Source organism: Drosophila yakuba, chromosome 2L (genome assembly GCF_016746365.2).
Source record: "Drosophila yakuba strain Tai18E2 chromosome 2L, Prin_Dyak_Tai18E2_2.1, whole genome shotgun sequence".
NCBI classification, from domain to species: domain Eukaryota; kingdom Metazoa; phylum Arthropoda; class Insecta; order Diptera; family Drosophilidae; genus Drosophila; species Drosophila yakuba.
The window spans coordinates 15,883,598-15,911,290 of NC_052527.2; the positions used below are offsets into that span (position 1 = coordinate 15,883,598).

The window sequence follows — 27,693 nt, forward strand, 5'->3', positions numbered from 1 at the left end:
AGAGCGGGAGGAGCGAGAGCGCAGGCTGGAGTTCGGCGTTTTTGGAGTTCGTCTTTGGCCCCGATGATCGACAATGCCTTTAGTCTGCTGCGCGCCTCGCACGAACAGCGAACTCGCGGATGTGCGCGTGCGCGAACGGAACGTAACGTAACGGAACGGAACGCATGAAAACGGAACGGATCAACGACGGCCCCCGCGTTTTTGCGCTTATCTAGTGCCGGGAATCGGTGAACGGGAGTCCCACAAATCGGGCAGCTGTCGCGTGCAGAGTGGCCAGGAGCCAGGAAAAGGAGTTTGCGAAAAAAAAAATAATGAAATGCCCACAGTCGGTGGCAGTGCAGTGCGGCTGTTGTGTTTTTCTTGAGCGGCCGGGAAATGTGCATCAATTATTTTAAATGGCCAGCCGCCAGTCGCCACCCCCTCACCCACACCCTGCGCAGTGTCCACCCCCCTCCCCCACCACGAGCACATGCATAAATACAATTAGGCCGCAAGTTCGGGCCTGAGCCATTTGGTGGAGCCAAAGTTAATTCGGTGCGCGAACCAGTTTATCGACAGGCGGCACTCCGCGATTTTTTCACGAACGCGCCAAGAAATTTATATTAAATACGCCTAAGCTCAAATTGTTGTCAGCTGGCTCGGCTTTTGTTGATTTATGTGCGCGATTAAAGGAAACAACGCACAGCAGTCGTCCGGCCGAGAATAAGATTAATAAATATAAGTAATGCCGAAAGGCAACTCCCCCGCCACCGCCCCCTCCCCACAGTGTCACCAGTGAATTACCTCTGCATGCCAATCAAGCGACAAAGAAACAGAAAAGACATCATCAGTCCATAGACCGCCAGTCACAAGAACTCCGGATACACTCTTCGCTCGGCAAACATGGATACGCCAAATCAAATGCCCGTTGAGCTAGAAAGGTGAGTTTAATCCAGTTTTATAAAAGAATTTCACTTTGCGTGTATTTATTTGGAATTTATAACAAAATGATCAGCACTTCTGTTTAGACATAGGCATAGTTCGCAATGTGACCAATAAGGGCGATTGAGTCCTTGTACTTGATGGCGAACACGAACGGATGATCCGCCTCGAACTTCTTGGAGCGCGAGAAGAGTCCCTTTAGCACTGTATTTCGGGTGAAAAGTTAGTAGCTTTACTGGGATCGGCACAGTGCATTTGGGTGTCTACTTACATCCAGTTTCCAAGGGCTGCTCCAGGCCAGCTTCCGTGACCTCCACATGGGCCTTGTGCTCCACGGCGTTGATGAAATGGCTAACGAACATGCGGTACATGTTGCCAAAGTCGCCATCCCTCGAGAACATTGTGTGCACACCCAGCTAGTTGACGAAAGTCAAAGTGTTTGAGAAAGTGTTGCAATCACTCTTTACTTATATAAAGCTAAACTAAATTCACTCAAATGGATTCCTACTCACCTTCTTGAATGGTGCCTCCAAACCCAAGCCAAATGTGACGCTAAACTTGGGCAGCAGCACCTCCACTTTCTGCTGGCTCATCGCGCCGATCTCGGCCAGCAGATTCTTTCCGGACAGCGACTGCTGCAGGGATCTCAGGCCATCCTTGCGATTGGGCAGGAGCAGCAGCATCGAGAAGTCGGGGTTCTGGTAGGGCAGCTCCACCACCTTGGCGTCCAGGGAGTTGACCTCGGCGTAGTTGAAGTTCTGCTGCGTCCACATGGTGTCCACCTTCACGGACTGCCCGCTTGCAGTGCGAAAGGAGCGCTTCTCGGTCTTGTCCAGCCGGAAGGCCTTTTGCCACGCGGCGGAGTAGGCAACCCCGTTCACGATCACTCCCTCGGTGCGATCGTTGAGCAGCTCGTGGCGGAGGATGTCGGTGATCTTGCCGTTGGTCTTGGTGGCCACCGCCCGGTTGATGCCGTCTGCCGTGCGCTTGTTGTACGGCGGGTGGAAGTCCAGCTTGTCGATGTTCGAGTCGAACTGGCGCTGGGCCACGTCCCGGAAGGAGCCCTTGAACTCCAGGTTCTCGTTGATGTAGATGTTATTGGCCAGCCGGAAATTGTTGTCCCGGGTCAGGGCCTGCTGGTAACTACCACTGCGCTGACTCACCGCATCCGCATCCCCTGGACCCAAGCGCAGTCCCTGCTGCAATTCCGTTGCCGTCTGACCCTTCGCACCCACGAAGAGCAGCGCCATGGAGCTCTGTATGGTTGCCGGCGAGATGACCACATTCTCGTTCAGGTGATCGGCGCCCACGGCGTTGTAGAGATCGGCAGCCAGCAAATTGCGATCGGCGGCCGCATCGTAACCCACGGTCTTGGACTGCGACACTGTCGCGAGGAGAACTAAAAGAATCGATGCGAAACATGGCATTAGTCGCAATTCGCTTGGTGGCTCCGCCCCGCAAAAGCACACTTAGAGAAAACAAAAGTGCAGAAGAATGTGCACTTATTTTTCGCGTGAAATAATTCACTTTTGATTGGATTTGAACCAAGTCTTTTAAAACTAACGGGATAATTGTTTATAAATATATATCACTTTTGCACTAACTTTAGAAAATCGTGATAAAGTCAAGCTCCCAATTTTTCTATATCTCCAAAATAAAAACTGTGGCTAACAAGTATTAAAGCCGAGTATCAATTGAATATAGAAGTAAGTTATTCTGCAAGCTAACACCAAAATTTGTACTGTGCACAAACCAAGTCGCTTAATTGGGGCTTACGTAATAGGCAGCTGATGATGACAGCCATGGTCGTCACATAAATTGTTGATGGGCGTCTCCGGCTCCGCTTGATTCGCACTTGAGCTCGTCGCAATGTGAACTGAAATCTCGGCGATCGCCGAGCGCCTTTGGAGGTTGATCCAAGTCGGATTAGAGCGCGAAACGCAACTCTCGGGTCCCAAAAACAAATACCGATCGAGTCTGTTTACAAATCATTTGTCACCTTTGGCTGGCCACGGGTGATTCTGTTTATTAGTGCGGCTGATAAGGCGATAACCTGGCTTGGGCTAGCATTGAAATAGAGAATTATATATGCCTAGAGAGAGCGACTCAGATGTCGACGATGTGGCCGGACAGCAGCAGGGCTTTGTCATTGCCGATGGCGTAGAAGAATGGGTGATTGATGACCAGGGGCAGGGCTCGTCGGAACAGATCCCCGAAGGCTAGAAGAACAGCTGGTTGGTTACGCAGCTTCTTGGGCTAAGATTGGCGTGATCACTTACAGAACGAGTCTTCGGCGTTGCCGCCTTCCTCCTGCAGCTCCAGGAGGCCACTCTGCACCACTGCTCCCAGGGGTGGAGCCGAACTGGCCAGGATGGAGCTGAACACCTCGCTCAGCTGGACCTCCGATGTGAATAGTTTCCCCAGTCCCAGCTGCAAGAGAAATCATGTTAACTCTCTGCTTTCTAGCTGTCGCATCCAGAGTTCCAAGAGAAACCATAACAGTGGTTAACTCACCTCCTCGAGCACCCGCTTCAGGTCGGACTGGACGAGCACTCTGAGCTTCGGCAGGGTAAGGGCCACCTTGCGCTCCTCCAGCTGGGACCTTAGCTGGTGCAGATCGGACTGTGCAAGCTTCCTCTCCAGCTGCGCCAAGCCATCCGCCCGATTTGGGAACACAATGAGCATTCTCAGGTCCGCAGTGGCGAAGGGCACCTCTATGAGCTGGGCGTCCAGAGCGGGTACTTCGGCGTACCTGTAGCGGTGCTGTCCAAACATGGCATCCACTAGCCGGGCGCGTTTTCCCCCGGAGAAGAAGTTTATGCTCTGCGTCTCGGTGGGATCGATGGCCCAAGACCAAGGTGCGCGGAAGGTGACTCCCGAGACGTGTAAGAAGGGCGTGTTGTGCTCGGCCAAGGACTCCAGTTGGGGGGCACTGACGAGCTCCCCCAGGCTAAAGTTGCTGCGGCTAAGAAAGGCGTAGTTGATGTCCTGGGCCGCGTTCGACGCACTTTCCCAGGACAAACGGTGGCAACCGACTCCCAAGCGGGCGGCCGACGACTCGAATTCATCGCGGAAGTTGAAGGTGAAGCGCTGCTGGGCGTAGAGGTCACTCAGCAATCTCAAGCGACAACCAATAGCTGCCGACTGCTTAAGGTCCGATAATAGCGTCTCGAAGTCCTGCACCGCCAGCTTCGGGTGACTGGCGTTGGTCAGCTCCAGAGCCTGGCGGAGTGGGCTATCGAGTCCCAAGGAACTCTTCGAATACAGCAGGCTGAGAGCCGCCTGAATCAGCAAGGGGGAAACCACCACATTGGCATCCGGCTGGGTTAGTCCCAACTTGGTAGTTAGACGTAGGCCGAAGCGGTGATTCGAGACACTGACTTGCGATCTGGCCGAGAGCTCTCCGTCGACTGGTAACGGTAAAGCTATAGCCAGGCCCAGCAGCAGGGCGGAAAGTAGTCGCCAGTGGATCATGTTTTGGGAAATGCCGAGCTTCGACTAATGCTAATGCTAATGATCCAGTGGCTTACACACAACTAGGCTACGCGCTCATTCATGAAAATTCTAATTATATTGAGACATTGAGGTCATTGATTGGAGAGGTCCGGCCAAAGTCAGAACTCGGCACTGAAGGTCTTTAGAGATACGGCACGATTCGAGAGGCGGAGAGCTCCAAAATTTCCTGAGAGATTCACTGCGAGAGGCAACAATAGATTCTATCCAGTTTTTGGATTCTATCGTATCGCGCTTGAGCAAATTTCAAGTTCGGATGCCAACTCACTCTCAGTTCGACACTGCAACACAAAAGATGCAAACAGTTGACTGCTTATATGTTCTTTCATAATACGCATTTTAATGATAATAACAAAATATATGTACTCAAGGGAAATATAATATGTATAGTTTACTTCGCCAAATTGCATTTGCTTATTGTTGCAATTTAGTAAGTTTGAATAGAAGAGATGGCCTTGAACTATATAATGTATTTTACACACAGATGTTACTCAGCTTGAACAGATAGCATATCTTACAGAAATATACATCCGTTTTGATATCCGAAGATTGTTCCGTTTTTAGCGAGTTAAGACTATTACACCTACCAATTTTTCAAAGAACTACAAATATAGAGCGTAGTTTGGTTGAGTGTACACAACCTTGAGTGAGAGACATTAATTATGAACAGCTTTCAGCGGGTATTTCAATTACTCATCCCGCAGTCTTAAAGTTCTCAGCCTCGTTGCTCCCCCGAAATGCTTTCCTCGCACTCTTTCCTCGGCGATCCGAAGTCAGATCTAGTGCGCATGAGGAAGTCTCCCCCCTCGTTTTGAAAAATGATTGAGAAATCCGCCTCTGATTTACGGCCGTGGATGCGAGGAAAGGAGGGCAGGAGGACGGCTGCGGCAGCGGCAGCGGCTCCCAAACGGGTTTGCCAAGTTACAGAAGCGGGCAAAAACCATTCGCTGGAAATCCAGAATAGCGAGCTGCCCCGGCAAACAACTGGGAAAATGCACACAAGCTGCTGCTCCGGATCGCCGTGTAAGTGGAAATAGCATTGGTCGGTCTTATCAGCGCGACGAGGTTATCGAAGTTCAGTTTTCATAAATACAGCGTTACACTTTATTGTACTCGTACTTTTTCACAAATGCAGCGGGCAAGGCTCTACTCGGAAATGGAATTCTAGTTCCTGTAAATGTCCGAATATGGTTCTGGATTTTTGACGCTCATGGGCGTGGGATTCTCCACGTGACCTATGAACAGAACTGCGGTGGGTGTGCGGATGGCGAATACGAATGGCCGGTTGGCGACGAACTGCGTGGGCTTGGGCGGCAGCGAAAGTGGTACAAACTTGGCATCTGGGAAAGATAATTGGGAGATAAATAATCACTCGATTTAGAGTTTAATGGTTTTCCGAACTTACATGAAGCTGCCGAGGCCTCGGTGCCCGCCTCGCCCACATTGATGTAGGCCTTCTGCAGGATCTTGCTCACGCGCACCGGGTGGTCCAGCAACTTGTTGACCTGCGAGTTGGGCGTGAACATCTGGTGGATGCCCAGGTCCTTCAGGGGCTGGGTCATGTCCTGCTCGAACTCAAACTGGAACTTGGGCAGGCGCACAGCGACCGACTGGCGGCGCAGACGGTGGGCGACTCGGTTGAGATCGAATTCCGGCCGGGAGAGCTGCTGCATCATTTTAGCCAGTCCGTTGGTCTGATTGGGCAGCAGGATCAGCATGCTGGTAGCGCTGTCCTTGTAGGCCAGCTCCAAGGCGGTGGCGCCCAGCTCGGGCAGCTCGGCCAGGCCGTACACATCGTCGTTGTACATCATGGCCACCTTGGAGGTTCTGCCGTTGGAGTGGTGGAAGTCGTAGGGCGAAGTGTCCATGATGGCAAATTCGTGCTCCCAGCGGCCCTGGAAGTACACTGCGTTCACGAGCAGCGCCTGCGTCTGTGGGTCCATGTCGCCTGGCGTGACCAGTTCACGGATCTTACTCCGCGTCTTGTCCATAACCCAGGCGTTGATCCTTGCCGCCGTATCCTTGCCGTTCTGCATGTCGACGGCCTCCGTGTCAGAGCTGAAATAGAACTTGGCGTACGCATCGTAGCTGTGGTTGACGCCACCCAGCTCCTGGTTGTAGTAGACCTTCGTGGCCAGGGTCAGATCGGTGCCCTCCAAGTGCATCTTGTACTTGATCACGTTTTCGAAGTCATGGGCTACGGCCATGGCATTCTTGCTGAACTCCCCCGCCTTCTGCAGTTCCCGGAACGTTTTTCCGGACGATGCCCCGTAGATCAGGGCCAGCAGGGCTTGTACGGAGAAGGGCGAAAACACTACGTTCTGCTGGCTCTGCGACTTCATGATCTGCTTGAAGAGCTCGGCGCTGAAGCGGTCCATGTAGCTGTAGGCGGGCGGCGGACGAGTGGGCGGCGCATTGGTTGGCTCAGGTTTGGAGAGGTCCACCGCCACCACATCGCTTATGGGATGCTGATTGTCCTGTGTCCTCGGGTTGGTGTTCTGCGCCCGGAGGCCCAGCTCCGGTCTGGAGCTACGTGGCTGCTGCTGTTGTGGTGGCCGTGACCAGCCATGGTACTCCTGAGCAGCCAGAAGGTGGCCGTAGGTGGTCAGCAGGAGAAGGATCGCTGTGGAAATATCAAAACATTATAGCTTTTTATGGGCGATTCTAGGGTGGCTTTCACACAACTCACTGGCTTTGCTCGCCATATTTCCTATCTGTAATTTCTTGCGGAATGAATTTCCCTTCTGAATGAATTTATTCTTCCGATCCGCCGATCAGCCGATCAGCTCGATTTCAGCTGTGCTACAAAACTGATCGTTGCGAAACCGATCTCCAGCAGCAGAGCAGATCCGAGCTATACGGCGATTGGAAGAGAGAACCGGTCTGGAACCATATCTGCTATGCTACGGAGAAGCGTTCGATTATCAAATCGCATCGAGTTCTGTGCAACTGACTCTCCTGCGCAGGGAAGCCTCTCTTCTCGAATGGGAAAAGCCCGGTCACGATTACAATGACACAAAGGAAAACACATGGCATATGCAATATGAACGTAGTATATGGCGAAGCTTCATTTCTTAGCCCGATTCGCGAGCGTTGCCGTTCTAGCTGCCATTCCCATATAGCTAAGGATGTGACTCACCACTGGGGGTTCGGTGAAAGAAACCAGTTTAGTTTTCAGTTTATTTATTTATTTATAAATGCACTATCTTGGCCGCTGCATCTACTCATAACCCCTGAATTTCCTGCTGACATTAAGTAACTTTTCCATTTTACATAACCAGCCTATAAAGACGGCGAGAACTAATTAAGTATTCCCCGGTGGCCGGAGAGAGCCTCCGATCTTCCTATCTCCCGGATAAGACCCCACAGCCTCGGATTCCCTGCATGCCTAATTATGTAAAGCCGCACACGAAATGCATTTCATATCAGCACTTCTCCCCATACCCATTCCCCATTCCTCCAATCTGGTTTACGGTGACCCAATTGCAGGCGGCCGAATGTGTAAACATAATTTACTCCAATTAGAGTGCTGTGCCACGCCCCTCCTCCTCCTCCACCGCCGCCCACTGGAAACTGGGGCACGACGGAGTGCATCGCTGATATGAGTACGAGTACGAGTACCGGGCAAGAATGCAATCGATAAGTGGAGGAGCAGTTGGGTTTGGGGAGCAGTTCGGTTAATTGCGCTGCACCACCAGGTGGGCTCAGCTCGGCTCATTCCGCTTCCATTCCATTCAGCTCTCCCGCCTGTGTTTGTTCCGGCTGATATGATATGACGTCTAGTGTTTTGCCCGATTAAACAAAGCCTGGCCTCCGACTTATCGCGGGGGTTACGGAGGCGTCTGCACCCTCCACTCCAAATTGATCTAGCCGTGTGAATGACAGTAGTTTCCGAGCACCGGAGCACTCATTGTACCCCAACTGCTTTTAGGGGAATTTCCTAGAACCACTTAAAGCTGTCATCAGGAAAGCTTTGTCAACTTAAGCAATTCATAAACTTTAAACAGGAATCAGTAACGATTACATTAAGTAATAAATGTATGTGCTATTCACAAGTTTAGAACTAAACTTTTTACCAATTATATACAAATATATTGCATGTGTTTATGCATTGGATTGATAGTATGATTAGTAATGCGCTCCAGATTAAGAAAAATTCTATAGATTAGGCATTAACATTATATATTTTAAGCTTTTTATTTGCACTGGTTTTAAACTAAAGGGTTTGTTTAAATTCTGCTTTCGAATTCCACATACGTGCTTATTATGGCTTATCCATATTCCTAATATAAATAACAAATTATTAAGTAATCTTTCTTTTTCTTTGGAGTCAGTCCCTGTTTTTGGTTTACTCCGTTTCATTCAGATACATCTCAAATCACTAGACTTAAGAACAGTTTCACGAATTATACAAGTCGTACCATAATTTATAGTTCCTAGCAACTCGACGTTCATACGGACATAGCCAGATCGACTCGTCTATTAGTTCCGAACAGTATATATATATTCCATGCTCGGAAACGCTGCCTTCTGCCTGTTACATACTTTTCAACGAGTCTAGTATACTCTTTTAATCTACGAGTAACAGGTATAAAAAGGAATTATTTTAGCTGAATGCAACATGTGATGTGATCTTCATAAAAGCAACTTATTGCCCGTGTTTCCAAAACTATTGCACCCAATTTGCTTCAATTACCCGACCAATTACCCAGACACCTCCGCACCGTAGCTGGTGACAGAAACCGCATGCAAATATTGCAAGTTGTCACCGGGGCGATGCCTCAATTAGTGGCAACATGTTGCTGGTGCAACACGACCGCAGGAACACCTCGTCGCCGACTTTTGCAGCCAGTCGTTAAAGCGAGTGGAAATCACCCGGAGAGTCAGGTGGCCATCCGTGGGATCAGCTTGGACGCCACGGAGTGCTGTGCAGCGGAGGTGGTAAATGAGGAGCGATTGTTGTCCGTGGGCGGCTTACACCGAAATCGCATTAAGTGGCGCGTTGGCAGCGCGATTTGTCTGATTTGCATACAATATTATAGCGAATAAATCATAATCCGCCGCTTGGCCATCACAATATTTACACATGCAATTTGCATCCGAGTTGCTCCGCATCTGACAGCATGTGGCTAACGAGCTGAGCGAAAGGCCAGGAATCGGCATCCGGGGCAGCATCAATTAAAGCGACATTAAGGAAACTTGTAATTTCCATGTGGCCTAATCATAGTCGGCATTCTTTTCTCTCACATCCTTCCCTTCTTTCCCTTCCTTTTGCAGCACAGCTCATGCATTTAGCAGCGTTTATAGAAATTGCCAGCCCACAAACTCCCCCTTTCCTTGTTTATAGCTGCGATGCACTCGAAGAAACTCTGGCGCACTTATTAACCCATCTGCATTTTTAAAATATGTTTTTGTGTAAATAAATTACTTCCCCGATAAATGTCTTAAAATGTATCTGGTTTTCTGAGCCAACCTGTTGTAGTACTAAAATGTAGTCTAAAGGACTCTGTGCTTCCATAAAGCCATATCTCTCATTTTGTACTCTGTACCGCTGAAGAATGGACATCCGTGGCTGAAGTTTGGGGGCGGGGTAATCGCAGTTTAAATTTGTACTTCGTGATACAATCATTCTGAATGTCAGAGAGACCAGTGCCGGTTCTCCTGCCTGCCTGCTCCTCCACTCCCCACTCCCCACTCTCCATTCGTATGTTAGGCGCCATAATGGGCTAACACACACAGATACACACACCAACGCACACTTACACCCACACTATGGCAGAAAGTTGAGGTCAGCAGCCGGCAGTTGTTGGTTGCGGCCATTGTTCAAACTCCTTTTTTGGGTTGGGCCTGCTGCACTCTGCGTGTTCTCTATTGATCTAAATTTTCTGCTTGCGAATTTGTGGCTCTTTTTCGGTGGATTTTGGGACCGCTTATCGCCGGCATTCCGCTGGCTCTGGCTCTGGAATTGGCATTAGCATTAGATGCCGCCTATTGGCGGGCATTTGCGGGCCAATTGCTGTAATTTCCTCCTATATTTATGCCCGACTAATGAGACGAAATCTTTGGCTGCCCGATCTTAGCTGGCGGCCCATGGTCCGCTGTTGAATTAGCTGTTGTAATCAGTTAATGCTTAATTGGGGTCGCACCACGCCCCTTTCAAGTTGCTCTTGCAATGGGAATAGAATGGGGATTGGGGAATCGGAACACACAGATCTGCCATAAGAACCGCTAAGCTAACTGCTACAGAGTACCAGCCAACCACTATGGCATTTTGTTTAATTCGATGTTTTTACTACTTGACTTGCCAATACATCAGAGGCGGCGGGTTGAGGAAGACGAGCGGAACCCTTTCATTAGAGGAAAACTAAAGCGAACATCGCCAACGAGACAATAATGATGAATTGCGGTATTATCGCACTGTTACACGCCGAGGAGAGGGCCCAGAACCACATAGGAAACGGGAAACTGGAGCACTTGCGCACGAAGAAGGCCAGGCCAATAAAGCAGAAAGTCAGAAAGCCAGAATGTCAGGGAATCGGAGAATCGGACCCTAGCCTGGCCCAGACCCAAAGCAAATATGTAATTGGCCGGGCCGCCAGACACGAAGGTGCGCTGGTATCACGTACTCCTTGGCATCGCAGAGTCAAGCTCAAAATGCATCGACACGATGATTTATTTGCATTGCAAAGCCCAAGAATATTACACGTTGCGAAAAAGGGGACAGGGTAGGCTTAGCCCTAGATTTCGCATATAATTAAAAAAACAAGAGAAAACGCTATAGTCGAGTTCCCCGACTATCTGGTATCATGGGTCAACAAACTTGCTTCGTCTATTTCTCTGGAATCTACATGTTGAATCTCAAATTTCTAGCTTTTATAGTTCCTGAGATCTCCACGTTCATACGGACGGACAAACGGACGGACAGACGGACGGACAGACGGACAAACGGACGGACAGAAGGACAAACGGACGGACAGACGGACATGGCCAGATCGACTCGACTATTGATCCTGATCCAGAATATATACACTTTATATGGTCGGAAACCCTTACTTCTGCCTGTTACATACTTTTCGACGAATCTAGTATACCTTTTATTCTACGAGTAACGGGTATATTTACAATTTGTTAATGGAAGGGACGTGGCACACATGTGGAACAATTTATTAAAATAGGTTATATGAACTAAAGTCCTATTAAAAATCTGTATTGAATTTTTGTTAAAGTGAGACCTAGGCATATTGGCAAATTTTCTAAAAACTTTAACCGCTCGTTTCTAAATATTCTAGGAAATTGTTTTTAAATTGAAGCTGCCTTAGGGCTCAACGTTCTTTAACTTTTTCTCAGTGTTGGCGGGGAGTAGGAAATCCAACACGTAGGCCCGGCCAATTTTCCGAACAACTTAATTGAATTGGGCTGTGGGGTGGTGCCGGCTTCCAACGCTTCGAATACGCAATGCCAGCTCGTTCCTCGCCGTTCGGCGTTCTCATTTGCATTTCGCATTCTGCACGCACAGCTAGCCGTCCAATAGATCGACCTTAGATGCATAAAGAACTCCTACTTAACTCCCTTGGAATATTCAGACACACCCAGGAGGAGGCTTCACCTTTAGCATTTCGCCAGAGAGCCCAGATATTCATTCCCGTCTCGCAATTAAAGTTAAACTTGTGGAGTCCACGGAGTGCACCGAATGCAACGCCCAGCGCCAAAGCCTCGCTGGCGGATCCACCCAAGACAATTGCATTTGACATTTAAGCAGCTGGCAAGCCAGCGGAAAAACCAATTTCAAAGCGTCGGGAACCTGAGCCTTGAGACTTGAGTCTTAAGACTTGAGTCTCAGCCGATTCGTTTTTGTTTCGGCTCGCTGGCTGCCATAATCCAATCCAAGCCAAGACTCGATCGCTCTCCACCTCTGGAGCCGCACCTTTGCAAAGCTTTGTCGGCCTGTCAAACTGGAAAACTGGCCAAGAGCAATCGCCCAGCCGTTTTGACAATTTACCACCAGCTCGGTCTTGGAATCAAACTCGCCTTCGAAGTTGAAGCCCAAGCCTAAGTCGGATTCCGATTCTGATTCGTATTCGGATTCGCATTCGGACGTCTGACCATTTGTATAATTGGCATCTCTAATTTTTTGCTGGAATCTCCTGCAAAAGTGACTTATTATGGAGCTGCTAGATAGCCACAAGTTGGTAGCTGCTGGCTGGAAAATTCGCGATCGGCGAGCGGTTCTTGCGGCGTGAGTAATCAGAAAGCGGAGCGCGTTGCATAAATATCGAAAGGCGCAAGCGGAAAAGTAGGAAAACTGTACGCAATAATGAAACTGGTTTGTGGTTTTGGGCCGCTCTAAGAATTACACGCACACAGACATCCAGTCGTAATACCTACTATAGCGATCAGCGTGAGCCAGTGTTGCCATAATGCCTGTCATAAATTCTCCAAATTACCCAACATGTTGCACTTCGTGGCCACAGCCAATGTCGAGGGGATCTTGGCCAGAGCTGGCTGGCTGGCTGGCTGGCTGGACTGATTGCAAATTGTGTGACAGCGGGCTCCGCTCCACGTAAATTGAATTTATGTACTTGCCCTCCGTTTGCAGTTGGCCGCATTACTTGGCTAATTTTTTAAATAACCTAGGCTTTTGTCTCAGTGCATTCGTCAGGGTAAGCTCCATCGCTCCAACGCTCCATCGTCAACTTGACAATCGAAATTGATTTCATAACATGATCTCCAATTGACGGCAATTCGAGGCCCAGACTTCTTGCGGTCAGTGCACTTAGCTCAAATCATCTGGGATCTGTATGGGAATGGATCCGGATGGGGAATCGAATCTTCACGGAAGAATCTCAAATCCAGCTGGTTCCGCATTCCGCCGCTTGTGGCAATCAAAACTTTGATTTGTGGCGGCTTTTCATGTTACGCTTATGTGTTATGCATTTGGATCATTAATATCACATAAATATGTAATTCCTTATGGCCATTCCTCATGGTCGTTAATCGAAATACGAGTTTATGCTTCAAACTCGGGAGTAGAAGAAAAAATATGAGAGAACGTTACACTCGATTTACTCGACTATCAGATACCCGTTACTCAACTAGGGGGAGTAACATGGCATATCGAAGTTGGTTGAAAAATATTTGAATCAGGGCACTGGGGCGTGTCAAAACTAATTTGGGGCATATCAATAGGAATTGGATTTAAAAAAAATTCACAAAACGTTATAGCCCTAAGTAGAAAAAATCGTTAAAAAGACTTTATAAAAAAAATTTGAAAAAACTATTTTTGAAGTTTCTTTCATACCATACATTATAATACCAGTGAAAATGGGTCTAGGACCCAGTTATTTAAAATTTCAATCTGTTCTCAGAATGGTGACTGTTCAAGTTCTCGGGTTACCCAGTTGCAGCTTTATCAACATATATTAATAAAGTCATAGTAATTCCCGATAAACACAGCATAAGTATAAGAGTTTCCCTCGATTTGAGACACTGATTTTGCGGAAAAGTTGTGATAATTGATCAGAGTATATTTTCTAGAAAATCATTCTAATGATTCCAGCTTCTCACTGTTCTAAAGAATGCTATCGGACTTCAGACTGTGGCAAGAAAACAAGGCTAATTGTCGAATGTCAAAGGTCATTGTCTGCTGATCTATTACCCATGGTGAGTGCATGTGCGAGTTGCAGAGTTTCAGAGTTCCTACGTTTTTATTGGGTGTGCTTTACTGGCGCAGAGCGCGACGAACACGTTGTAAATGGTTTCTAAACTCAGCTTTATGGGCAACATTTTGTAACATTTATTTCCCTTTGACCACTCGGAAGGCACTTGAAGTTTTCGACCAAGTTTTCGGTGGCGTTCAGGTTGTTGCTAATGTTGTTTGGGTTTTTGTTGCTGGTGGTAGGTAGCTCAAGTTCCTCACTTTGAGTTGTTGTTAAGGCCCACGCGCCTTCAAAATCGGCTGAAGGTCTCTTTGCATTCTGTTACCGTTTCTCGGTCTTTAGCCATCACTCGATTAAAGGTATGAATGTGTATGTAGAGATACAAGTATATCCCCTGGATTTATCCATCTGAATTCGTGCTCATTACGCACATTTGCGTAACAGATTCAGGTGCGCGATATGGAGAGTCTCGAGTGCGAGGCGAACTCATCGAGAGATAGCAAAATTAAACAACGAGGCGATGGAGACTGTTTTCAAAAAACCTTACCCAAGCCGTTTGGTTGTACTTGGCAGCATTACACAGCAATACAAGTTTTCAAGTGCCCACAAAAAAAGAAACACGAACTCCATAACTCTGAAAGCGAGATGTTTTCTGTTTCGTATTTGATTGGATGTCGGCGCGTGATGAGTTAGCAGAAGTTTTGGGCAGGGGCCTGGAAACCAGTTTCTCTTTTCCCCGAGCAGTGAATAATTTTTACCAATTTGAAAATTAACTGTGCTTTGATTAATACTCGATTATTCCAGCACTGCATGTGTCCGTCTTTAATAGAAGTTCCTCCGTCTGTTGCTCTCCTCCAATGTGTCAAATGGGGTAGAAAGTGGTGATGCAGTGGACCAGGATGGCTGCTGCAAATTGCAGGAGTTTTTGTGTAATTTATGAGCACTTTTATCAACTAATTGGCCTAATTACGCCGCAGTTTGCTCTGAGGACGGCATTAATAGCAGCCGGGTCGCCCGCAGAAGCTGGCAATTCACACTTCCGCGATTGGCCCACAGTTCGCTGATGATGCTGTGCCGGGCCAACTTGCACCAGCAGCCACATCAACGGCAAACAACAAAGGCAGGCGGCTTCGACAGTCGACAGTCGACAGTTTGAGATTCAAGAGTCGCCATCGCAAGCTGCAAGCTGCAAGTCTCTAGTTGCAAGTTGCAAGTTGGCAGTTGCAAGTCGCTGGCTCAAGAATCGAGTGCAGGGAATGGCACCCAAAGCCAGCTTGGCCTGCAGTGTGTCTGCTGCCAACATCGTGACTAATTACATGCGACATAAAATGAAAGAAACGGCCCAAAGTTCGCTGGGCGCCGGCGGGGGCTTGGGGATCTAAGCATCCAGGTCGTATACGTAATTGAAGAAAAAGTATCTGGAAATTGGCAAACAACAGCGGCTGCAGCAGCAGCAGCAGCAGTAGAAGGAGCAGTAGAAGGAGCAGTAATTGGCTGGAAAGGCAGCAGTTGAAGTTGCCATGGCATCCACATCGGTGGCACTGCACGGAGTACAGTAACTTGACAATTCAATAAAGTCTAATAATCAGCTTTGTGCCGCCATCGTTGTATAATTTGAGCAATGTCAAAACACAAGCCCGCTAATTGAAAGTCGCCTTCCGTTCCTTTTTTTTCGGAGGTTCGTTAAATCTGCATCTGCTATGTGGTTGGAAAACGATTTATATACGAGTATTTTAAGAGCTGGCCACGGAATATAGCAACTGCTTGCTCCTCGGCTTCTGGTTTGTGGTTTCTGGTTTCTGGACTAGATTCTGGACGTTGTGCTCCGACTCGAACGAACGCCCACAGCATGCCATCGCCATCTGCTGAAGTTGCATTTTCAGTTGCCACACGAAAATAGCGCAAAGTAGTGCATCAATAAACAATAACAATGCTTCGCTGATGCTGCTGCTGCTGCTGCTTCTGCGGCTGCTGTGTTGCAAGGAAAACAGGAAAGCCGAGCAGAAGTAGATCTGTTGGCTCCGGCCACATGTGCGGATGTTGCAACTTCAGCCGCTGGCGAGCAGCAGCCTGTCAATAAAAACAGAAAACAGATAGACCGTGGGGAAAATGGATGAAAATCGAAAAGCATGCTGAAAGCAAAGTGCGGCGGTGGAAAAAGCATGTGCAAGCTGCAAGTTGCATTGCCCCGCGGTTAAGTGAAAGAAATCGCTGCTATAGCGGAAATATTAGCGTTTACCGCCCGATCATCATCCAAGGGGTGGGTGCGGGCTGGAAAACTCAAAGAAAAGCCCCTTGGCCCGCAAAAGACAATGTGTTTATTATTGAAGTTGGCCACGAGCATATCGGGTCATGAATAGATTGGCAGGGGTGCGGAATAATGGCGTTGATATCATGCAGAATATGGAAAGTACTTTCAAGTAGAGCGAAGTCGATGTAGATGGATAATTTATTTATTAAACTTTATTTTCTCGTCTCTCGAATCCTTAACAAGATCACCAATGGTATTTCGTGGGTCGCTCAGTCCTTGACAATCCTTCTTCTGCTTGACTTCCAAACCTCATCCTGTGCCTCGGGCCGATCCGGAACTCCAGTGCCTGAAGTGTTCTCGATTACATGTCACCCCAAACAGGGCAAATCAATGCCATCCTGGGTCTAATCCAATTGTCGCTGAAAGGGCCGAGAGCAAACGATATTTGGAACACTGGGAGGCAACTTCAAATGCCTTGACATCGCATCAACACAACAGCAACAAGAAAGCAGAGTCAAACCGATTGTGTTAAATCAAATGAAGCATAATTTCGACTCAATTTATGTGGGTGTGTGTGTGTAGGACTGCAGGCGGTTTCCCCAGTTAACTCATCCAGTCCCAGTGGATCGCTTAGCCTGTCATTCCATCACCGAGTCCACCAACATCCACACTTTCAGAGGGTAGCTCTAGTCTGCTGACTTTGATGGGGCGGACAGGACGAACAGGACGGGCGATTGCCTCGGGTACATCATATTTCTATTAATGACTTGCATATTTATGAACCCAAATCCGGAACTTGTACTCTCCAGCCCTTTCTCCTTTCTCCCTTTCCCTGGCCAGGAACCAAACCCACTCCGAATGGCCTGTGGGCTGTGCTCCGCAGTCGAAATAAGTGCAAATAAGCTGATTTTAATAATAAACAAACACGAGCACAAACACAAATAGGCATCAAATGTACTAATCTATTTGAGTTTTGGTCTTGGCCGCCGGCGATGACTGAGTCTATATGGATACTCACCAAAGCATATACATATACATATATGTGTTCTCAGTACACCGCCTCAAGAATAGAACGTTTAACTGGAACTTACACATGGCTTCCCATTTCGAAATGCTCGCTTTCATTTGAGTTCGCAGCTACTTTGATGTGGTTCCCTGGCCACGGATTTCGTCAACATGTGGCTCCGGCCAACCGGCCGTGGAAGTCTTTAAATAAACAACAACATGACTGGGTCTAGGAAGTTGCCAAACAATATGCTCCACATTTGCATATGCTCGTCCGCACTTTCAAGTGCTGCCTCTTTTTTTGGCAACGGGAGTAACGACCCAAGATCAGCTTACTCTGCCCCACTTGGGTGGGGGACCACAGACCAAAAAAGTGGAGTAGTTACCGCCAACTGCTAGGAGCTCTCTCTCTGCTCGGTTTTATTACCGCTTCTGTGTGGGCCCCTCAACTCCAGCGGGTTCCCACCACTTCAGACAGGGCCCAAAGTGAGGAAGACACAACAATGGCCATATCAAAGTCACTGCGACAAGTAATAGCGCTCCGTAATGAAGTGTTAAGAAATATCAGACAACCCACTAATGAAAAATACTCAACTGAACAGTTTCGCCCAGACTAGAAACCATAAAGCGACTGACTAATGTAATTGTAATTGCGCTGGTTCCTATGGCCCTGATTTCGGGCCTAGCTCAGTTGGCCTTTTTGATAAAGATGGGAAACAAGAGCGGTATTGTCTTTTCAGGTATTGAACTTCAAGATGGCTTGGCTCTGTGCACTTTTAAGAATTGTCAACGAACTTTGGCAAAATGTGTCAAAGTGCTTAATACTTTATTTCCAAAAAACCATACTTGCTTGAAAAAATATTTACATTAATGTAAGTAACTGAGATAACCAGTGGATAGGGACATATATAAAGGAAAACACATGCTTAAAATTAATTTAATCGATTACTAGTGCAGCGATCCAAAAATCTAAATTGCAATGCCGCAAAGCCCGTCCAAACTTGGTTAGCCACCCCGAAAATCCGAAACTAGTCACAGACCGCAGTACGTAGAACGTAGACGTAGACCTGTCTAGCAAATGGAATTAGGAAATCTTTTCGCCAAATCCAACAAATCATGTTAAAGCCGACCCAGAGGACCGGACCGTGGGTGTGTGTGTCTAGTTGGGGAGAATGTTGCCGGCGGGCAGAATGTTTACACCGCTCTCGGTTTGGCTGTTTTCAAAACTGTGCGGTCTGTCTGAAGTGGAGGTGGAGGTGGAGTTGGCGGTGGGTGGAATAGGGCGGTGGTGCAGCAAGGGTTGCGTGGGCGTATTGCGACATTATCGAGGGTGGAAAGACCCATCGCAGAACGCCAGACGGACAGGGCATAAAGTTTATGTAATTATTTTTATGCCGACTCTCATAACTGAAGTGGAACGTGTGTAGGTACACGGAGAAAAATTCCTAAATCACTCTCTGTTATTCTGACTATTTACATAAATTTAAATTCTTAAAATGGGTCACAGTTGCAGCATTCCTAGTTCTATTGAAAGTTATGTTCTAGGAAATGTAATGCTTAGAGTAGATGATGCTTATCAGAAAACCATATGTTGTATATATGGTAATTTTCCCAGTGTGTTCTTGCCTCCAGGGGATGTGTCAGCCCTTTTCTCTTGACTAAACTTTTCGACTTGCTAACTATGTGAGTTATGCAATGAATAAAATTAAATTACGCAAATGCGATTGGCTGTGATGTTGCTGATGCGAGAGCTGCGCCCAGCAACATGTTGCTAATGACAGCCAGGACTCACACCTCGCCACCCAAGCAGATGCATTTTAATTAAAATCCTGAAGGAGGGCTCGCTTTAATCTAAAGTCCTGTATCCAGAACGGGAATTGTGTGCGGCTGTTGAAGTGTCGGTTGTTATTGCCACCGCCATCCACGATCCACCCACTCCGTGGGCTGGTGTCCTTGTATGTTTGTTGTCCTGTCTGCAGGGTTGATTTGGCAAACGACGCAATTTGTTGTTGTTTGCGACATGGCAGCATGGTGGGTCAGTCAGTGGGTGTCGGGATGTTTGCACATTAAATACCTCGGCGCAGCCCAGCGAGCTTTCACTTTTCCTGCGCTGGCAGAAAGAGAAATGTTTAAACAAATATTATGTCGTTGGTAATGAAAGGTAAGCGAAGAACCCAGTGCTCTTGCACAGATATATATAAGTATAACAACTTATATGAAGGGTGAATAATCTATACTATTCTAAGGAAAAAAACTAGATGAATGGTGTCTTAAGGAATATCATAAGGGTATCAGGTTTAAAAGAATACAAATTTACACAATAAAGCGAATAACGCACTCCTACATTTCTTCGTATATTATCTTGTTTGCCTTACTAATTGGCTAATAAATCCAATTAGGTTGTTTTTCATTTTATTCGAAACACTCATGCCAACACTCATACAGTCTCCGTTACATATGAACAAGGAAAACAGCATCTATAGAAAACAGCTCTTCCAGTTACTTGTAAGTGACTATAGTTTTTCTCCCAGTGCACATTTGTGCATTTGCTCCCTGGGGCCTCGTAGGTGTGGCCAAGTTGATTGTTTTGGCCAGCATAGAAAGTACAGTTGCTTTCGGTCAACTCTTTTGAATGGTTAATTGCGACGAAAGCTCTTCTGCTCCAACTGAACGGAAAGGATGTCTGTTTATCCTGTTCGGAGAATGGGCGGCATATGAAATCATAAAATTTAACGATCGCCAGAGTGTCTGGCTGGTTCTGCCAACGGGGGTGGCTTAAGGGTGACCAAATGCCACCCAACCACCTCCCACCTCCCAACCCCCACCCCTACCCCTACCATCCAACTCGCTCAGCTGTTCGGCACGTGTTCAAATTACCGTGAAGACGCTTAGGGGTGAATACTACAGTGCAGCTACAATAGCAGCAACAACAGCCGGCAGCCAAACGACATTCAAATTGAGTGAGTGAATTAAAAAACCTGGCAATCAGCAGAGGTCCTGCCAAGAGCGAGAGAGTCTGAGAATTCAACTTGGGAGAGAGTCTCTGTTCCTCTCAGCGAAGTGCGTTTGCAGCAAAATATAAGCATAAGTTCGAGCGCTCGCTTCCTTTCCTTTCGTCCTTTGTTTGGTTGCTTTTGCCGATGTTTGTGGGGTTTGTTGCCTTCGCTTCCTTTCCATGTGAGTGTGTGTGTGTGAGCGGCAAGAGCACTGTGCGGGAGTGTGCGTGAGAGGTCACGGGGATCGTGGCTGCCAGACATTTACGGTTATAAGTTTTAGCTGAGCACAGTGGTTCGAGTCCAGTAGGAAGTGGAAGGATATAAAATAAAAATAAAAAACAAATGTTGCAACAATAAAAATGTATATATTTATTTGGAAGTTGTACAAAGGATCTATGCTAGTATATAGATCCTTAAATAGATTTAATTCAGACGCAGGGTACTAGGTATTTATTTAGTTGTGATACATTTAATTGCATTATACAGATCATTTTCGCAAGAGTTATTATTCAACGATCAGTTATCTATTCCATGTAGATTCTAATAATTATTTAATGTACATACCTACCAGCTACTATCGGTGCATTATAATTGGTTCTCCTCTCTCGCGAGGGCTGGCACCACAGTTCGAAAACGTTTTTTGAACTTTAAGCTCTCTCTGGAGCACTTTTTGCCGGTCTCACACGGCCTCAACCCCCTTTTGCACACCTCGCTACATAATTTCAACAATATGCGAGTATTGAACGTGCACCACCCCCCTCCCTCCCCACACCACTTGCACCACCACAAGCTAGGAAAACGAAATCAGACATAAAAACATTACATTGCAAACCCTTATTTGGCTCGCACACTAAAAAGAGGAGGAAAAGCGGGCGATTTGAAGGCGAAACAGCCAAAACCGAAACTGAAACTGAAACTGAAGCGGAGAAATCGCAGGACACAAGACGCGGGGTGGACGCGGGGTGCGAGTTCTCTGGCATCGACAAGGGATGCAAAAGCGAGTGCCAGATATTAACCCTCTGGTGGATGTATGTGTGCGAGTGTGCGGCAGAGGTGTGTGTGTGTGTGTGTGTGTGTGTCAGTGGCGCAGTATTGGTGAGCCTTTGTGCGCCGTGTTTGCGTTTTCGCCGTGCTTGTCAATCCCGTCGTGCCAAAACAAACGCAACGAACATTTTCGCCGATTAGAAGCAAGAACCATCCGTGAGTGCAACGCGAGCGGACGGATCCGCCGACTCCTCGTGTATTCCGACTTATCCCGCTGCTGATAGCAATCCCGCGATTGCCACAATTAGCTATAATTATTCATTAACTGGAATCGAAGTCCAGTGGTTATCGCGATTTCGCGGAATCTGTGTCAGCGAGATAGAATACCACTCGAGTTTTCCTCAACATCTTTCGCCGGTCGTCTTTGTTATTGTTCGCCGGCGCTTCTTCTTCTGGGGGGGAATAGTTTTTTGTGTTTGCACTCGTGTGCGTGAGAGTCTGCCATTGTGTGAGTGCGTATCTGTGTCTGTGAGTCAGCGCAAATGGCAATGCGCATCTTTGTTTACCCGCAAAATCCAAGGCTCTCATAGCGGAGAAGTGTCAGTGAAAGCGGCGCCAAAATCTAAGTCTAGTGCTTTTCTTCGGCCGAAACAATGAACGATTCGCCCGATAATTTGCATGCCGATTGCGATAGTCGAGTCAGCAACAACAATGGCAGCAGCAACACAAACACCAACACCAACACCAACGATGGTCCCAATAACGACGGCGACTCCGACGAGGAGGTCATCGAGGGCATGGCGCTGCTGGAGGGCAACTACCAGGTGCTGCGCCAGTGGGTGCCGCCCGCCCCCCACTATTGGGATGCGCCCCCAAAGGCCATTATCAAGTCCGCCGAAGTCAGGTAAACAAGCGAATGAGTCGAAGCAAGGATATGCTGCATGCTGCGTGCTGCAGGCCACATGCATCAGTGTGGCAGCAACATCGCGACACCAGCAACATGCTTATGCAATTAGGAGTGCAATTGCCAACGCTACATTTGGCGACTGCCTTCAATAAGTTTAATTAAGTGCTTCTGGTTTGATTTGACAGCGCATTCCATTTGCTGGTCACAAATTGCACGGCAATTAACTCGAATCAACTCTTTTCGAGTCTCAGCTTCGAGTTTGAGTCTGCACTGAGAAAAATACTGCGACGCACTTGATCTTGAATCCAATACATGATCTTCTTTGCACTCAGTTTGATCATGGAACAATTATTTACTTCAGAGATGTAATATTAAATGCCATCTTTCCCTTTTCTCCAAAAGAGCGAAAAAATCGATTCATTCTTATGTATTATATATATTATATACTTTTAAATCTTGCATATACGAATGCATATTTATTTTATTGTGATGAATATATCACGATTTCTGTTTGGAACCCAATACACTTTTTCGCACTGGCTCAATCCTAAGACTCGATTGCACCAGCGGACCTCTCTAGCGGTCCAAGGCAGCGGCAGTGGGGCACTTGCTGCCACAGCACTATCCAATAAAAGTGCAGTTATTTGTAACGCACTTTTTATGGCCACACATGCGATGCGAACCCTCGCGATTGGAACCGCCCGAACAAGTCCCGTGGCCGGGCTATGGAAATCTCAATGGATTTGGCCTCGGCGCTTGACAAATAATTTTTGCGTCTTAACCGCTGCAATTCATTCAATAAAAATTTGATTTTTATGGGCGTCATCAAGTGTGGCGGGCAGTATTTGCATGTTGAGCAGAAACTAACCGAATGCATATAAATTTGATTTAGTGCTTTGAATACCCTACTTTTTTATATGTCAGCGAGAGTAGTAGCTTCGTGAATCAAATCATTTTTTGATCTTAAAAGAGTTTTTAGGCGATGAAAATATCATTTCACGGATTAAAATCGAAATTAAATTCGTGTTTAATTTTAATTTATGATCCACATTACATTTTAGAGTAATAAGTTGCTTCAAGATAAGTTGCTTCAGGATTGGTCTAAATTCTTCCTTTTTTTATATTATTGGTTGATCTATGTTTGTTTGAGCTAAAACATTAATACTGCGAAATATCTATAGTACTCGTAGAGAGAACCTGCCGGATAATGTCAGATAGTGTACAATATCTATTCGAATACAATTAGCTTTTAAAAAGTTTAGGTTAAGCTAAGTCATTTTTTTTTTAAACCAAATAATGGCAGCCACCTTGGCGATTTAAAATTAATTTGTAAACTCTAAATAATAATGTATAATAGATGGGCGTATAAAAATGCAATTTATTTGATTAACAGCGGATTCCTTGAACTTGCTTACATAAAACTTTTTGTCTGGACTTATTTGTCTGCCGCGACAGAGATCAGTCCGTCCGTATGTCAGTCCGTCCGTATGTCTGTCTGTCCGTATGCCTGTCCGTCCGTCTGTCTGTCCAACTTCACTCAACGAGCGCCACAGTTGGCGTCTGGGTCTTGAGTTGCTGCTGTTGTCTCACTGTCAACACCAATAGGTATGCAACATGCGGCAGCGCGGAAGGAGGAGCAGTGGGATCGTGGGGGCAAGAGTGCCTCCGTCGCAGTCGTTGACAACTGCAGCATGAGTCTGCGGAATTAAGTTGCTGTTGCTGTTGCAGCACGCTGTTTACTGTTGCTGTTGCTGGCTGCCTGTTGCTGGCTGGTAAATAATAAATGCGTTGCTCGGGAGAATGCGAGATGGGAAATCAAAATGCAAACGCTGCGAGATTTTTTGCTGGATGCACTTGAAGCGGCAATAACAATGTCCCCCGTTTCGGCATGGCTTCGTTTTGTTTTTCTCTGCCGGGCCGTTAAGTGCAAATGCTGCACGGCATTGTTGCAAGTACGAGTATCTTTTGCACGTTCTCAATATGCATTTCTGTATTACAATATGTTGATTGCATTTCACCGGCACGTAGACAGAACACATGCACTCCACGGCTTCCAGCCGCCATAATAATGATGAGTATCGAAATTGCCAACAATGCAGTACATTTCCGTAGCTCCGGCCCCCAACCCACTCTTCCTCCTCCACTATCAGTCCCTACTCGGCTTCCTTTTCTGCGGTCTGGTCGCTTTTGTTCTTGCCAGGATCCCTCCCTTAGCGGTTCGGGCCAAATTACTTTATACTTCTGTACGGTTCGTTGCCAGGGTAATTGATATAGCTTTGCTTTGCACGGCTGTTTTGCCCCTTTGTTAAGCAGAAAGTTTGTTCTTCGTATGAAAAGCCACCAGTCAAGAAACTTCACTTCTTCTTCCCGAAGTCGGGGTAAATCCCCAAAGAGCCGCCCCTAAGAGCCGCTTCCGACCTACTGCCAAACCGCAGATGACATAATTAATGAGCCTTTGAACCGTCCATAAATGCGGAATAGTTCATATTCAGTTATTGCGTACGATGCACATGACCTGTGTATAAATCAATTTAATATTTCTCTTCTTTCCGTTTCAGGTAAGTTGATATACGACAGCCAGGCGACTCCTTTCTCCTCGTTGGCCGTGCCAGTCACAATGGCAACATCAACATCAACAACAACTTACAGAAACTTTTTGAATTGTGTGAAGGCGGCACGTCAATGTCATTGGGACTTAAGGTAAAAGGCGAAGGAAATTCAAATGGGGAACCCCAATTGGAAGCCGGGCCAACTGCTTGAGCGAAAATTACGATGACTTGTCACACGAGCCAGGTTTTTCTATTAGCTTTTTGGAATTTTTCGATGGGGATTGTTAGCAAATTAACACAACAGGCAGGCTCATAAATTGCAATTTACTTGGAAATAACTATAACTTAAACTTCAACGGTTTCAAATCAGGCTGAACTAAGCGTGTTCTGCCAAAAAAAGGAGTTTTATTTACATATATGTCACCTTTACACAGCTGTATCATACAATAAGCCAAGCGCATCGAGTCCAAACATAACATAAACCAAAAATGAGGCCCACGCAGCACTCCGTCATAAACTCCCTGGGCAAGAAGATTGGGAGCCTATCGATCAACGGTTCGCACTCCAACAAACAGAACTTCATGGACATGGAACAAGACGAACAGCAGCCTGAGCATATGTTCTTGGCCACCCAGACCGTGGAGGACATTCTTAATGAGGTCCTGTGCATGCAGAACTTCCAGCAAAAACCGTCAGACAGCATCCTAGATCAGTTCTGCCAGTCGGAGAAGTCCAGGGACCTGCCGCTGGACGAGGATTTGGACATGGACCCGCGACTGCGCAGCTGGAACCGCGTCCTGGAGGAACGAAGGCGACTGCAGGATCGGATCGCGCGGCAGACGGGAAAGCGGGCCGAGGACGTGCTCTTCAACCGCTCGGCAACCATCGACGAGGCCAACAAGCGGATGATCCTGCGCGTCCTTGACACGGCAGACCGGTCGCGTCCTCTTGCTCGCCTCAAGGACAACGTTACCCTGAGCTCGCTGAAGCCGCGCTGTGATCCCCATCTGTGCCGCGAGATTAAGGCGCTGTACGCCGTAAAGCCGCAGTTGCAGGAGGTGGAGTTCGTTGGCCTACCGCAGGTCACACAAAAGGAGCTGGCTGCCACCCGCCTGACACCCAACGAGATCGAGAGCCAGTGGCAGCGCTCCCAGTTCCTGACCGAACGACTCGAGGACAAGAAACACTCCATTCGACAGGTGCTTGACTTTGCGCCCGACCTGAAGGGACTGCAGGTCACGCCGCCATTGGTGGGCTCGTCCACGAAGACTCTGCCAATCATCAAAGTCGACGAAACTTCCTTGTCCAAAATCTCCGGGAACTCCACTCCGGAAGAGGAGGAGGATTCGGAGTCGGATCTGCTGTCCATAGAGGGGGAGGAGAGCAATGGCGATCCGGAGCCGGCACTCGAGGAAATCACAAAGGGAATTGTCGAGAGTCTGGACATGGATGACGCCAAGGACATACACGGTCTGATGATCAACGGCGTGCTCATTGATTACCGCAATCCTGTCGGCGCCATAAGCAAAAGCATCAGTATGCTGCTCCAATGTGAACCATATGAGCGCGTGGTGAAGATGCTTTTGGACATTCAGGTAAACTGGGGTCCGTTTTTCGAAACCTCCATCTTCTTTAGCTGGTCATCCTGTACCCTTTCTGCTTTCGGCTTTAGTAAATAATAGTGCAAGGACATGCTCGCTAACATAATGACTTCCTGCAGAATCTGAGTCCGAAGCTGGTGCACGTCTTTTGGCTGAGCAAGAACCGCTTGCGCTCCGACCGGCTGCCCTTGAACTCCGAGCTGGTATTCGACCGCAGCGAGTTCATCCTGGAGCCGCAGGGTCGCCGCCTCATCCGGGTGATGTTTCAGCCGAAGAAGGTGGGCCTGTACACGCAGCGATGGCACGTGAACTTCCAAAAGTCGCCCTTCTGTGGCACCCGTCGGCTGGACGTGGTTCTCCAGGGTCAGTGCACCATGCCCGCTCCGTTCCAGAGACGTCTCGAGGGTCACAGACAGGTGCCCCTAGATAAGCAGCAACAATTGCAGGCCCAGGGCCTCCTCCAAATGCAGGCCAGCTTGGCGCCCATTATCGAGAACGCGCGACCATTGTGTCCCTACCAAAGACCCCTTGACGAACGCGAGGTCTTCAATGCCCAGAACTTCTCCTATCGATGCCAGCGATACGAGGATCTGGAGGCGCTTAAGGACTTGTATCAACTGGCCAAGAAGCCGCGCGATAGACCTTGGGATTTGAGCATCGAGACCCTGCGTCGTTTTATTGGCAAGCAGGAGAGTCGTCTTCTGCGCGAGAATCTCCACAACCAATTGATCGCCTTGCTCCAGCCGATGAAGTGCAACAGGTGCTCACCCTATCCCTTCCTGGAGCACAACTCGGAGCGGGATAGATCTCGCTTCATCTACGTGCGCGGCACCATCAGCAGCACCATCGACGAATGGGAAGCAATGGCTTCTGGCCTGGATGAACAGTTCTTCAAGCTGGAGCTCCTTCGCTATTTGGGCGAGAATTCTTCTATTCCGATCGCCGCCGAACTAACCCAGAAGAACCGCCAGCAGGCTCCAGATGAAAACGACGAGATTCAGATCGTGGAGAAGGTTTCGAAGAGAGTCAAGACGAGCAAGTACCTCAAGGACTCCCTCTACATGCATACCTACAGCCTGCTATGTGATGCTGTCGAGGTCATCGTCTCAGTAATCGAGAGCACCGCTGACTAGCAAGCATACCACTGATAGTACCGATCGATATACCCTTTCCAAGTTTTGGTTATCTATTTTTTAAGTGGCAACACCCAATTAAAAGAAAAAAAATCTACCTAATCTACTCCCCAACGCACTTGATTTTGATTACAGCGAGTAGGAATATGATTATACAGCTAGCTTGGAATTAAGTCT

The 27,693-nt window shown here is 47.6% G+C and overlaps 5 protein-coding genes and 1 long non-coding RNA gene across 7 annotated transcripts in view; 3 read left to right on the plus strand and 3 right to left on the minus strand.

Annotated features, from left to right (window-relative positions):
• Window positions 1-80: 80 nt before the first annotated feature.
• Window positions 81-27,693, plus strand: part of LOC6528397 (protein prickle) — a 60,432-nt gene continuing 32,819 nt past the window's right edge. The window contains exon 1 of one of the 2 annotated variants that reach the window (XM_015198444.2): window positions 81-920. In XM_015198444.2, the coding sequence (XP_015053930.1) occupies window positions 883-920 (38 nt within the window). In that variant the 5' untranslated portion in view covers window positions 81-882. Of the gene's footprint in view, window positions 921-21,523; window positions 22,231-27,693 lie in introns of those variants that run through there. The other variant, XM_039371790.1, reaches the window with a different exon arrangement.
• On the minus strand, window positions 931-2,853 carry LOC6528389 (serine protease inhibitor 42Dd). The gene is made up of 4 exons (XM_002089400.4): window positions 2,698-2,853; window positions 1,434-2,320; window positions 1,193-1,337; window positions 931-1,125 (listed from the first exon to the last, which is right to left on the minus strand). The coding sequence occupies exons 1-4, from the start codon at window positions 2,723-2,725 to the stop codon at window positions 1,004-1,006; spliced, it is 1,182 nt and encodes a 393-aa protein (XP_002089436.1). The 5' UTR covers window positions 2,726-2,853; the 3' UTR covers window positions 931-1,003.
• LOC6528390 (antichymotrypsin-2) lies at window positions 2,898-4,654 on the minus strand. The gene is made up of 3 exons (XM_002089401.3): window positions 3,436-4,654; window positions 3,201-3,351; window positions 2,898-3,140 (listed from the first exon to the last, which is right to left on the minus strand). The coding sequence occupies exons 1-3, from the start codon at window positions 4,393-4,395 to the stop codon at window positions 3,028-3,030; spliced, it is 1,224 nt and encodes a 407-aa protein (XP_002089437.1). The 5' UTR covers window positions 4,396-4,654; the 3' UTR covers window positions 2,898-3,027.
• On the minus strand, window positions 5,515-7,282 carry LOC6528391 (antichymotrypsin-2). The gene is made up of 3 exons (XM_002089402.4): window positions 7,124-7,282; window positions 5,840-7,057; window positions 5,515-5,774 (listed from the first exon to the last, which is right to left on the minus strand). The coding sequence occupies exons 1-3, from the start codon at window positions 7,137-7,139 to the stop codon at window positions 5,599-5,601; spliced, it is 1,410 nt and encodes a 469-aa protein (XP_002089438.1). The 5' UTR covers window positions 7,140-7,282; the 3' UTR covers window positions 5,515-5,598.
• LOC120320860 lies at window positions 9,000-9,884 on the plus strand. The gene is made up of 2 exons (XR_005560434.2): window positions 9,000-9,635; window positions 9,712-9,884. It is a non-coding gene; the product is annotated as an uncharacterized LOC120320860 (long non-coding RNA).
• On the plus strand, window positions 25,049-27,622 carry LOC6528393. Its single transcript, XM_002089404.4, has 2 exons — window positions 25,049-26,377; window positions 26,503-27,622. Exons 1-2 carry the CDS (start codon window positions 25,271-25,273, stop codon window positions 27,514-27,516), a joined length of 2,121 nt encoding a protein of 706 aa, XP_002089440.1. The 5' UTR covers window positions 25,049-25,270; the 3' UTR covers window positions 27,517-27,622.

Coding starts and splice junctions, on each gene's coding strand:
- LOC6528389 (XM_002089400.4), bottom strand. CDS start 2,725: ATGGCTGTCATCATCAGCTGCCTATTAC. Junction 1,338..1,433: donor TGGAGGCACCATTCAAGAAG/GTGAGTAGGAAT, acceptor TTCGTCAACTAG/CTGGGTGTGCACACAATGTT. Junction 1,126..1,192: donor GCAGCCCTTGGAAACTGGAT/GTAAGTAGACAC, acceptor CCCGAAATACAG/TGCTAAAGGGACTCTTCTCG.
- LOC6528390 (XM_002089401.3), bottom strand. CDS start 4,395: ATGATCCACTGGCGACTACTTTCCGCCCTGCTGCTGGGCCTGGCTATA. Junction 3,352..3,435: donor TGAAGCGGGTGCTCGAGGAG/GTGAGTTAACCA, acceptor TTTCTCTTGCAG/CTGGGACTGGGGAAACTATT. Junction 3,141..3,200: donor CAACGCCGAAGACTCGTTCT/GTAAGTGATCAC, acceptor CTGTTCTTCTAG/CCTTCGGGGATCTGTTCCGA.
- LOC6528391 (XM_002089402.4), bottom strand. Junction 5,775..5,839: donor CGAGGCCTCGGCAGCTTCAT/GTAAGTTCGGAA, acceptor TATCTTTCCCAG/ATGCCAAGTTTGTACCACTT.
- LOC6528393 (XM_002089404.4), top strand. CDS start 25,271: ATGAGGCCCACGCAGCACTCCGTCATAAACTCCCTGGGCAAGAAGATT. Junction 26,378..26,502: donor AGATGCTTTTGGACATTCAG/GTAAACTGGGGT, acceptor GACTTCCTGCAG/AATCTGAGTCCGAAGCTGGT.